Source organism: Stegostoma tigrinum, chromosome 19, assembly GCF_030684315.1.
Source record: "Stegostoma tigrinum isolate sSteTig4 chromosome 19, sSteTig4.hap1, whole genome shotgun sequence".
Lineage (NCBI taxonomy): Eukaryota > Metazoa > Chordata > Chondrichthyes > Orectolobiformes > Stegostomatidae > Stegostoma > Stegostoma tigrinum.
Genome location: NC_081372.1, coordinates 2,125,138 through 2,138,045, shown reverse-complemented (window position 1 = coordinate 2,138,045; position 12,908 = coordinate 2,125,138). Strand labels below are relative to the sequence as shown.

The following is a 12,908-nucleotide window of genomic DNA, read 5'->3' as shown; positions in this document are numbered from 1 at the left end:
GTATTTAGCTGAATTCAGCTTTGAGACTTCTTGGCATGAGATTTTGTAGACCTCTGGGACAAGTGGGACTTGAACCTGGACCTTCTGGCCCAGAGGTAGAGACATTATCACTGCACCACAAGACCCTCTCAAGCTGTTCAAATGCAAAGAAAGCATGCCATATCGAATGTTTTAGAAAGTGATGAAGCGAAGGAGGACACAAATTGGCATTTTTTTTGGGCTAGTTAGGACAAAATCTGCTTGGACTCCTGTTTCTAATTAGTATCCACCCCAGCATGGCTGTGTTTGTATGTCAGTACATACACTTGTACCAGAACTATTTGAAAGTGTGTAAACATGTATGTGCGTGCACCAGCTCTAGATGTTTGTGCCTGGTCTAGTCACATCGTGCTTATATCAGGCCTAGCTAAGATGGCATTCTGTCACAATCCCCTTTACTCTCTTGGTGTGAAAAATGACACCTAGAGTGAGAGGGTAACAAATATTTGTGTATCCATAGCACTTTTAAATTTGCTTTTTAGAACCAAGATATGAGAGGAAAAACGTTGGGAATTTCCATCAAATGCAATCCCTTCCAGCCAAAGCAAACTTTGATCGGATCAGGATTCCCCAAATTGCACCTTTCCATGGCAAGTCCAACTACAATTCCAGGAGTAATTTGCTGCTGGGAACATATCCTTTGCATGCTGTGTTTAAAGAGATTGCCTTCCTGGCCAAATCTTTCACACATGTGCAGTGTGAAATACTTACAACAACGTGAAATATTATTCAGAAATGTTTCATCAGCTGCTTGGAAACATTTCCCACCACAGTGCAGCATTTGCATTGGGTTTCTTGGCTTAGATTCATTAACCTGCACCCAGTGTATACATTTTCACCTATACAATCAAAGCAATCACTTTGGTGTACAGAATTATGATTGAGTGACACAGTTACGTTAGGCTGAATGGCTTATTCTTAATTGTGTGTTTGGCACAAGGTGTAGGTGCCAGAACCTACATCTCCCGCATCAACCAGATAAGCTATATTGTAGTGCTAACTGTTTGATACAATGATCCATTGACAGAATTCTTACAGCAATATAAACTAGCATGATGTGCTGGATTTCAAGTTCTTCATATCTCCCTTGCTTCTCACTGAGAGTTCTGGTATATTTTTGACTATTCTTATTTAGAAAGGAACTTATCAACCATTGAGCAAAAGGGGAAGTTTAAAATTCACACCCAAGTGGAGAAACCTTCCCACCATATCCCTGAAAATAAAGTTTTTGAACTAGTGTCATGCTTCAGATCTGGAGTTATTTCCAAAATTTACTGTCTTTATCTTTAAATCTGTTATGAAACACCTTCAAAGATTTATTATTGATATCTTTCAGAAATGGATATTCAAATTGTTTTTTTCATCTGCCATGTTGTTACTGAACAGTTCCTTGATAGTTCTTCTACTTGTTCATGCAAGTCTACACATAAACAATATACAGTAATTGACTGCTGTATATGTTTACCTGTCATTTAGGACAATTGTTTTGCTTCTAATTTGCAGTTATTGTTGGGTAGAAAATGTCTCCTAGCATTCTGATTGGGATATTTGGTACATTTCATTGGAGCTGTCCAGTGAATTTAGCTTCAAAGACTAATTTTTTTGAATTGGTGCATTGCTGCAGTGGAGGAGTGCAGCTTGTAATTAGACTCCATAATTATGATCCTTTTGGGTATTTTATCCCATCCTACCTGTAACAGCCCAACCATCTGTTCAGCATAGCTTAAATGCCTGATTCTGTAATCCATGATCTCCACAGTAAGATTTCCTTCTGAAAAACATAAACATTGGCTACCTATGCCAATTCCCCAAAGGAACAGGCAGATGTGTAAGCTCCTTCACAAGAAATCTGAAGTGGGATTGTGGTTATGAACAACTGCAAGATGCCTTTTCTGATCATTGCAACTGGTCACATTGCTGAGAATAACAGTTTGAGTATTTTTGAAATTTCCAAAAATAAGAATTGTAATGCAGATCATGCAAGATCTGGAACAAGTTTGATAGGTGATTAGCTTCCTCCAGTTCCTACGCTCCTGCACAGAGGTCTCACTTTATTTATAAGAGCTAAGATCCTGTCAGACAATGACTATAGTGAAGTGTTCAGCCCATGACTTGGATTAGGGAGGGCTCAGCCTTTCTTCCCATTCCCATTATAAAAGTCGCTATTATTAAATTATTAGGCAGGCTTGTATCCTGGAACTGTGTAGCTGTTCCCTTATTAATATAATTGCTGCTTAACATTTAACATACTACATCTGCCCCCCTTCAATTTCCACAAAATTCCCCACCCCTTGTTTCACTGTTGAAAGTTCATTCCTACATTATTAAATAATTTCCGGTAATGTTTTAGATGAAAAAGTAGGGATAATTAATCTGATTTTGGCCATCCTCGATCAGATACATTTTCAGGGCTTTGAGCTCTTGAGCACTGGATTGAAATGCATTTTTTTGTGACAAAAGCATTGTGTTTATCTGAAACAGCCCTGCGAGTTGCATTCGTTTTTCCATCTGTACTATTTGGTGCAAAATTGGTCTGTGAAATGTTACACTTTGTCTCACTTTATTGATGTGAAGACTTGAATCCTTTCATTCTAATGCTGTCATTAATGACTACCAAATCGACACAGCCTCATTGCTACTGGGATGGGAGCAGTTTTCCTTTTTGACTGTTCTTTACTGCATGGGTGGTGAGCTTGTGCTTGTTTTGATTGCTTTGCTTGTAGTTACTAATGCCTAGTTGTTTTCCCTCTCCCTGGCATGTTGTATTGGGGTTATATCATAGCTCTTCATACAGATACAGCATCGGGACTACTGATTCGTAGTATCCATTTGGTAACGCAGCGACTGAACTCCCAGTGGAGGCAGGACATGAGCATCTCATTGGCAGCACTCGAATTGCTCTCCGGGTTAGCCAAGGTACAGTATTAGTGAAACTTTTTTCCATTTTATATTTAATGTATCGAGTATGAATGATTTACCCTTGAAATTATACTACATCACAAACCAACTAAATGTGGACACAGCTGCCCACTCAAATACATTAAGCAAGTTACTGTTATAAATGGAAAGGATCAGAGAGTTGTTAGGTTAAAAACAGAGAAACCTTTAGTTAAGTGTCTCCCGATCATAGAGAATTGCTGGTTATGATTAAACCCTTTGAGAGCCAAGGCATAAGTGGGTCTCAGTTGCGCAAAAAAAATTCAAGATGGTTTTCTGTTGATTCTTCTCAAAATTCAAGCAAGAGCTGAAGCTAGCTAGAATAAGCTGCTACTGTGCAGTGACAGCAAAGTAGAATTCTCCTGTAATATGATGTTTCCTTCAAGTCAAAACCATGTTCTACCTATCATACAAATAAGTAAATGAATTTCCATGCCAGTGAAAGACCAGCTATGTAGGTGTGTTCTGCCAGTTCATAAAATGTCCAGATCCTAATGGTTTCCAGCACATTTCCTTTGTAAGTTTTCCAGCATATAGAAACTGTGAAGTGACCCAGAATAGCACCTCTCAGTAATGCACAATAATTATATATCTGCATTCTGCATGTGATAAATTCCTTCAGAAAATTTGTATTGGGTTACGCAAATGGTATTTTGGGTCTCTGGGAATTTGAAACCAGTGAGCAGTTTTTAAATCCATTAATCTGTCACATACAAAGCATATAAGGTACATGTTTCAATTTGACTCAAATCCAGAAGGAAATCTGAGGAAAAATTCAACACGTAAAGTAGAGGGGTGATGAAAGAATTCCTTTATAGTCCAGAAGGCAAAACGTAGTTCTTTTGATGCACACAAAAAGTAACCTGGGGTGCCAATCAAGTGGGCTGGCATGTCTTAGTAACTTTAAGTTTCACAAGTGTTGAGCTGTTTTTGAAATCTAGGAAAAGCAATTAGAATGAGCAAATGGACAGACTACTCCTTAATTTTCCTGTGTGATGAAGTAAGAGGGGGGACTAAATCAAAGTGGAATTGAAAGGGGAGCTGCACTCAACTCAGCGATTGGAATGAGCTGGGTTAATTCACATCAATATTGTCCTATATCTCCCCAGGTGTCTGCATCTTCAGCAGCATCCTTTATTTTCATTGAAGCGTGGTTTGGCTTTTTTGTGCTTGGGTTCCCAACATGGGCGGCACGGTGGCTCAGTGGTTCGCACTGCTGTTTCCCAGCACCACAGACCCGGGTTCAGCTCCAGCCTCAGGCGACTGTCTGCGTCATGTTTGCACGTTCTCCCCATGTCTATGTGGGTTTGCTCCAGTTTCCTCCCACGGTCCAAAGATGTGCAGGTTAGGTAGATTGCCCATGGGGAAATGCAGGCTTACAGGGATGGATAGGGGAGAGAGTCTGATTGGGATGCTGTTTGGAAGATTTGATGTGAACTTGATGGGTGGAGTGGCCTGCTTCTGCACTGTATAGGGGTTCTATAATTCTCTGATCATTGAAGATGGAGCTATTTCTGGAGCCTCCACTTAGTCGTAGCTGTTTAATTGTCCAGAGCATTCCGTGACTGGGTGTGACAGGACTAGAGATTAGGTCTGCACCATTGGTTGTGGGGTCACTTAGTCCTGGTCTACTGCATGCTCCTTCCGCTGTTTGACACATAGGTAGTCTTGTGTTGTAGCTTCACCAGGCTGACAGCTAATTTTTAGGTATGCCTGGTGTTGCTCCTGGTATATCCTTCTGTGCCTTCATTGAACCCTTTGGTTTGATCCCTTGGCTTGATGGTAATGGTGGAGTGAAGATAGCCTTGGGCATGAAGGTACACATTGGTTTCAAATACAGGTTGGCTGCTGATGGCTCACAGGTGCCCAGTCATGAGTTGCTGTCCCATTTAGAGAGCTGACATTGACAACTTTTTACTGAGAACACCCTCTATTTGGCAATGTATTGAGCGCTGTTCAGCCATCACTATTTCTGACCTTTTATTGGAGGGATTTTTTTCGAAGGATCTCCTCACTTGTACCAGGAGTCAAGCTGTTGAAACTCAGCATAACCATTTCCCAGACTTTGTTGAAAATTGTTGTAAATTGAACCGAGTCCTGTAGTTTAGATTAGTAACCTGTCGCTGCAGTATTTTGAAAGCAGGTTGTGTGATTGACTTGCCTCGATTGCCAAGTTTTAGTTGTGTTTAATTTTCATTGTTATGGAAAAGAGCTGAAAATGGGAAATTGGTTGCTACGGCTAAACTGTAAACTCAGATTAGAGGTGGGCATAAAAATGACCAAGCTATGAAGTTGTGCAAAACAGTTTTCATCCAAATAAGATAAAAGTTGGTGATTAAATCCAGTGAAGTGATATGAAAAGAAATGGGGAGTAGATAGCTCATTGAAAAGCATGGCTCAGACACAATTAGCTGAATAACTTCTGTGTTTTGACTCTGAGCAGTATGAGCACTTAAAGTGCAATGCAGTTACCAGAAGGCTCACTGGGGAGGAGTTTGCTGCCCCACAAGGTGGAACCATGATGAAAAGTGGTGTGTGTTCCTTTCTGGATCAATCCTCGTCATGTCCCACTCTGAGAACTTTACTGACAGTAAAAATGGCTTCAGACAGGCTTCCCACCACAAGGAGATGCACTGTAAATTTAAACATCAGGAGTCATTTGACATGCTTTAATGACATTTTGCTGAAAGACATTAGGACTGTGGGTTGGGGGTTCATACAGGGGGTGCCACTGTTAGGATTTGGGGCACATGCCTTACCTTCCTTGGGTCATGAACCCCACCACCTTTTGTAATAGTTTATTCAACGTAAGGCATTTGATAAGGTTCCCCATGGCAGGCTGATGGAAAAAGTGAAATCGCATGGGGTCTTAGGTGTGCTAGCTAGATGGATTTAAAAAAAGGAGACAGAGTGGTAGTGGAAGAGGGTTTCTCAAATTGGAGACCTGTGACTAGTGGTGGTCCACAGGGATCTGTGCTGGGACCACTGTTGGTTGTGATATATGTAAATTATTTGGAGGAAGGTCCAGGTGGTCTGATCAGCAAGTTTGCAGATGACACTAAGATTGGTGGAGTAGCAGATAGTGAAGGAGACTGTCAGAGATTACAGCATAATATAGATAGACTGGAGAGTTGGGCGGATAAATGGCAGATGGCGTTCAATCCGGGCAAATGAGAGGTGATGCATTTTGGAAGATCTAATTCAAGAGCGAACTATACAGTAAATGGAAAAGTCCTGGGGAAAATTGACGTACAGAGAGATCTGGGTGTTCAGGTCCGTTTGTTTCCTGAAGGTGGCAACGCAGGTCGATAGAGTAGTCAAGAAGGCATATAGCATACTTGCCTTCGTCGGACGGGGTATTGAGTACAAGAGTTGGCAGGTCATGTTACAGTTGCATAAGACTTTGGTTTGGCCACATATAGAGTACTGTGTACAGTTCTGGTCGCCACATTACCAAAAGGATGTGGACGCTTTGGAGAGGGTGCAGAGGAGGCTCACCAGGATGTTGTCTGGTATGGAGGGCGCTAGCTATGAAGAAAGATTGAGTAGATTAGGATTATTTTCATTAGAAAGATGGAGATTGGGGGGGGGGGACCTGATTGAGGTCTGCAAAACCATGAGGGGTTTCGACAAGGTGGATAGCAAGAAGCTTTTTCCCAGAGTGGAGGACTCGATTACTAGGGGTCATGAGTTCAAAGTGAGAGGAGGAAAGTTTAAGGGAGATGTGCGTGGCACGTTCTTTACGCAGAGGGTGGTGGGTGCCTGGAACGCGTTGCCAGCGGAGGTGGTAGACACAGACACGATAGTGTCTTTTAAGATACATCTGGACAGGTACATGGATGGGCAGGGAGCAAAGGGATACAGACCCTTAGAAAATAGATGACAGGTTTAGACAGGATCTGGATCGGTGCAGGCTTGGAGGGCCAAATTTTCTTTGTTCTTTGTTTTGTTTAATGGCTGACTGTGCAGTTGAGGGAGATCCTATCAGCTAGCCATGCCAGTTACCAGCTGCAATAAGTCTGACAAGAATTCGGCTCCTTGTAATTGCTTTTCCTCGATTTTAATAAAAGAACCTTCAGAAACATTTTTAGTTACTTTTTTTTTAACAGATTCACCAACTTCAGTCCCCCTTTTTTTTGCATTACTTTTCATGGTCTCCAAAATGGATGCAAATTATTTGTTCTTTAAAACAGGTAAAGGTGAGCGTGGATTCAACAGACCGAAAGCGTGCAGTTAGTTCAGTGTGCAGTTACATCGTGCACCAGTGTAGCAGACCTGCTCCATTTCATTCCCGAGATCTACACTCCATGATTGTCGCAGCCTTCCAGTGTCTCTGTGTCTGGCTCACAGAACATCCGGATATGCTAAATGAAAAGGTATGTTTGGTTATGCAAATCTTACTGTGGGGTCTAATAGCAGTTTGACGCATAGTCTTTCCAGCCCTTCACTCCCCTTTCTAAGCTCAGCTCTGCTTCTACTAGCCGACCATCATCATCTTGCATTGGGGATATGTTATTCAGACATAAACTCTTCATAAGTTTGCTGGAAAATCACAAATGAAGCTTCCCGCTACTGTATATAAGTTGACATAGGCTGAAGGGAATAATCTAAATAATGTGCCTTGTATCAACATCCTTTACTGAAAAGTTCAATCTTGCCCGTTTAAGAGATCGAGAAAGAAGTGCAAGAGGCTGACCTCCTTAACTTAGGAAGAGTGTCTTTTTCAGTCTAACAATCTTCCTGCTTTCTCAGGATTGCCTGATAGAGGTGCTGGAGATTGTTGAACTGGGGATCTCGGGGAGCAAGTCTAAAACCAGTGATCAGGAGGTGCGGCACAAGGGAGATAAGGAGCCAAACCCTGCTTCGATGAGAGTAAAAGATGCTGCTGAGGCTACGCTGACATGGTAAGACATAGAAGTAACTTGGGCATTGTTGCCTTGAATTAACCCAGCTGATTCTCTGTTCTTTAGAGATGGTATGCCATCACTCTTACCCAGTCTCAGTCCCAAACTAGAATAGTTGATCCTGATCAACCCTCTAGAAAATAAAACTATGAAAATATGAAATATTCTAGTAAGCCACCCATCGACAAACTATGAAATTGGCAATAAATGCTGGTCTTGCAGCAGACAACCACATTCTAAATGAATTGTGCTTATAACAAAATCTCATTTCAATTGATAGACATTGAGTGCTGAGTTTTCAATTATTACTGTATTCCAAGTCAATTCAAGGGAATTAGACTGCTGTCTGAACAGTAAGAGTGCTTGGGCTCAAGGGGAGGAAACAGGAGAATAAGCCTAAGTGAGATGTTCTTTGAGAGAGCTGGTACAGATGTCATGGACTGAACGGCCACTTCATACACTGAGACAATTCTGTGATTACATCAGTGACTGCACTTCAGAAGTATTTTGTTAGTTGTGAAGTTCTTTGTGACATCCTAAGGACATGCTAGGTGCAAATATAAATGCAAGTTCTTTCTGATTTTTGTTATTTTCTATGTCTTACTAGAAAAGCTAAAAATAGATGAGATCAGTCAGACCAAAGAGACCTGAATTTTGCTGAATATGCTGGCTGCTTAAGGTTGAGTTTTTTTTATTAATGTAGATCTATATTAACTTGTATGCTGCTTTTTAAATGGCCTGTATTTATTATGGATTTTTTTGCTTTAAGTATAATGCAGTTGCTCGGAGCATTCCCCTCTCCCAGCGGCCCTGCCTCACCATGCAGTCTTCTCAATGAAGAGACACTAATCAAGTACTCCAGGCTGACCTCAACCAGCAAGAACCATTTCCGGTACTTTGTCTTGGACAACAGCATCATCTTAGCAATGTTGGAGCAGCCACTGGGCAATGATCAGAGTGAGTTCACCATCTCTTTCTGACCCAGTGCTTGTACATAAGAAAAGAAATCAGGTAGTGTTTTGTGTCCAATGACCCTTCCTCAGAACATTCTGAGGAAAGGTCACCGGGCTGAAAAGTTAACTCTGATTTCTCTTCACAGATGCTGCCAGACCTGCTGAGATTTTCTAGCAACTTCTGAATTATTTCTAATTTATAATATCCGCGGGTCTTCCATGTTTTATTTTGCTTTGTATTTTTGATTGGCCAAGAAGCAGGATGTTCAATCGCTCAAAAACAGTACCTGCTGCTCTCTGTTACTCAACCCTGGCATTGTTCAAAGCTTACAGATCTTTCATTAAAACTATTTTAACTAACCTTGTATAACCTCTGCAAGGTCTGAATTAGTTAATGGCCATCTATAGGCCCACTGCACTGGAGATAGCATAAGATCCAACTTCAAACTCAACTCAACTGGGACAGCACAATGGGAACAAAGGTCATGACACCCCTGGGTGCCAGGCTCAGGCATGATTAACTCTGACAGAATTTGCAGTGTGACAGAATTTGTAATAAACCAATGCAATAAGCCAATATCCAACTTCATAATTTCAAAGAGAGCAATTTCAAGAAAATGATGGGAGCTGGTGCTCAAAACCAAAATCTCTGTTGGAAACAAGGACATACACTGGTCGCAGTGTGAAAATGAGGATTGTTAAGTGCATTCTAAATAAATGTAGCCCTAAATAGATTAACAAGAAAAGAAAATAACGAAGGAAAGAAAATCCTATCTTACTGAAACCACTTGGGGTGAGGTGGCGGGAGTGTTGGTGAAAAGATCTGGAACCTGGAAAAATGTAAAAAGATCTACTAGGATAGCAGTAAGCACTGTTGTTGCTACCAAATGCAGCAGTAAGCAGTTCTTTGAGCTTAATAGCAAGAGGATTATCATAAATGAGATCCATTAAGGAGGCAACAGAATTGAACCAAATGCAGCAAATGTTCCAAGTGATTATTTTCTAGATCTATTCATAAGGGAAGATGCTAAGCATAAGTGATAAATATTTCAGAACATGAGGAAAGAGTAAGAAAATGGAACTATGGAATTACTTTTTCTCTGAGAGACAGTGCTGTTCCAATGGCCTGTACAATTCTATGGTTCCTTCTGTTGCCACTGGGCTTATCAACTCCATTCCTCCTTGCCATCCCTGTCCTTATTGTGTGTTCCCTTCTAAGTGCTGGATTTATTCCCTCCATATGTTACATGTCAGCAGGTCTTAGCAATAGCAACCTGTGCCACCTGTCCTCACTGAGCTGAGTTCATTTGTTTTCATCTGCAATTTGATCCTGAAATTCTGATTTCTGAAATCTATATTGTGTCTTTGCCTTGTTTCACTAGTCTTTTATCAAAGCAGCTTGTTCATTTTCAGATGTTTTTGTTACAGAAGCCTCTGGACAGCTTTAGGCTAAATACAGATTAATTGTTGGGAATCACTTTTTTAAAAAAAACATTTTTAACCTTCGGCTGTATGCCAGGAACTGTTTTGGTTATTTATGCTGGCCGTGTCTCATATTAGGTCAATGTGTTGGGTATAATCAACTCTCAGGCTTCTTTGAATCAATGCTTGTTGAAAGCATTGGCAGGATGCTCGGAAGTTTTCTGATGTTGTCAGCTGCTCCTGTCACTACTTTATTGTCAGACTGCCCCAAAAAGCAAATAACTTAATGTGTCAGGTCAGGAGGAATTGTGGCATTATAAAACTCAATAACTCAATCCACAGCTCTATAAAGGTGATAGGACTTTGGTTTGTGTGTGTAATTTCTGTCATACAAACAAGGTGAAGGAGTAGCTGTAGATTTTAGAAGTACACTGTCACGCCAACTGAGACAGAGAAAGAGATCTTTACCAGTAATGGAATCAAAGCTCAGGGGACAAAAGGGAGGAAAATGGAGCTGAGGATTATCAGATCAGCTATGATCTCAAGGAATGGCAGAGCAGGCTCAATGGGCTGAATGGCCATTTTTGCTCCTACATCTTATGGGACCTGTGAGGAGAGAGAACAGAATCCCTTCTTAGAAAATGCTTTTCCCCCTTGTATTTATAATATGGCCCACAACGTTGGTACTGTTACACAATATTTCAGAATACTAGCAATGGGAAACAGCATGTAAGGTGGGGAGAGCCAACTGGAGAAAGGACAATATGTTACTGCAAGAGAAGGTTTTACACAAGCTGCTGCTTAACGTCTTTTGGGGAATGTTGTTTGGTTGCTTTCTCTGCAGATCCTTGCCCCTCAGTTACTGCCCTGATCCGGGGAATGTCTGGGAGACATGCGTGGACCATGCAACTCCATCACCAGCCAAGGGGGTCTCGAGCAAGCCAAAAGGTTTGAATTCAGTGCAATAATACTGTATTACTTGGTGCCGCTGTATTTTATTCCAGTGATCAGTCCAACTAACAGATTACTAGATTTATAGACACTGTTAGTGGAAAAATTAATTTTTTTTTGAAGTAAAAGCAGTTAAGTCAACAACTAGTGTAATTCTATAAGCTTCTATTCATTTTGGAATTGCAGCTAGTCAAAGGGAATATCAGCAACTTTTTGGTATTAGCATATACAGGCTGGAGCTCTTGGACACTCAGTAGAGAGGATTGAAGTTGCACAGTGGTGTCTAGTGCCAAAAGCAGCAACCAATTCGGTTCATTCCACATGATATCAAGAATCAGTTGGAGGCACTGTACACTGCAAAGGCTTTGGGTACTGACAACATGCCACCAATACCACTGTAGACTTGTGCTCCAGAATTTGCCGCTTCCATAGCCAAGCTCTTCCAGTACAGTCACAATCACTGACATCTACCCAACAATGTGAAAAAATTTCCCAGAAAAAACAGCAGGACAAATCCCACTCAGACAATTACCGCTCCATCAGTAAAACGATGTAAGGTGTCACCAACAGTCCTTTCAAACAGCACCTGCCCAGCAATTACCTGACCAGTTTGGGTTCTGCCAGGGCTAATCAGCTCCTGACCTCATTACGGCCTTGGTTCAAACAAAAGAGCTGAATTCCAGAGGTGAGGTGAGAGAGACAGCCTCAACATCAAGACTGTATTTGGCATCAAGGAGTTCTAGCAGAACTGGGTATTGGGGGCATACTCTCTAGTGTTGGAGTCATACCTGGCACATAGGAAGATGGTGTGGTTGTTGGAAGTGAGTCATCTCAGCTCCAGGACATTTCTGCAAGAGTTCCTTAGGGTAAGGTACTCGATCCAACTGTCTTCAGCTGCTTCATCAATGACCTTCCCTCCATGAGGTCGGAAGTGGGGAAGTTTACTGATGATTGCACAATGTTCAGCAGCTCCTCAGATACTAAAGCAGTCCATGTGACAAGATCTGGAAATATCCAGACTTGGGCTAACAAATGGCAAGTAATATTTGCAAGTATTTTGCAGTGACAGGCAATGACCATCTCCAAAGAAAAGAGAATCTAACCACTGCTTCTTGATATTCAATAATGTTACCATCTCTGAATCCCCCACTATTAACATCCTTGGGATTGCCATTGATCAGAAACTCAACTGCATACGCCACATAAACACTGGCTACAAGAGCAGGTCAGAAGCTTGGAATACTGCAGTGAGTAACTCACTTCCTGACTCCCCAAAGCCTGTCCACCATCTACGAGGCACAAGTCAGGAGTGTGATGGAATGCTCCCCACTTGCCTGGATGAGTGCAGCTCCATCAACACTCAAGAGCCTTGACACTATCCAGGACAAAGCAGCGCATTTGATTGGCACCACATCCACAAGCATCCACTCCCTCCACTGCTGATACTCAGTACGGTCTACAGGATAAACCAAAAATTCACCAAATCCATAACCACTTCCACCTAGAAGGACCAGGGCAGCAGTTACATGGAAACCAACCTCTGCAAGTTCCCTTCCAAGCCATTCAACATCCTGACATGGAAATATATCTTCATTCCTTCGTTTTTTTTTTCTGGTTCAAAATCCTTGAATTCCTGTTGCCAACTTGCTCACCAAGCCAGTGTGTTTGATTGCAGACGTTTTGTCACCCTGCATCATCAGTG

General features: G+C 41.6%; 1 protein-coding gene across 10 annotated transcripts in view; it reads left to right on the top strand.

Annotated features, from left to right (window-relative positions):
* The window catches only part of ralgapb (Ral GTPase activating protein non-catalytic subunit beta), a 125,569-nt gene that overhangs the window by 83,181 nt on the left and 29,480 nt on the right, over positions 1-12,908 (top strand). For 8 of the 10 annotated variants that reach the window (XM_059652687.1, XM_059652686.1, XM_059652691.1 and 5 more), the window contains 5 exons: positions 2,822-2,955; positions 7,170-7,352; positions 7,729-7,880; positions 8,650-8,837; positions 11,100-11,203. In XM_059652687.1, the coding sequence (XP_059508670.1) occupies positions 2,822-2,955; positions 7,170-7,352; positions 7,729-7,880; positions 8,650-8,837; positions 11,100-11,203 (761 nt within the window). The remainder of the gene's footprint in view (positions 1-2,821; positions 2,956-7,169; positions 7,353-7,728; positions 7,881-8,649; positions 8,838-11,099; positions 11,204-12,908) is intronic. The other 2 variants (XM_059652692.1, XM_059652688.1) reach the window with 1 other exon arrangement.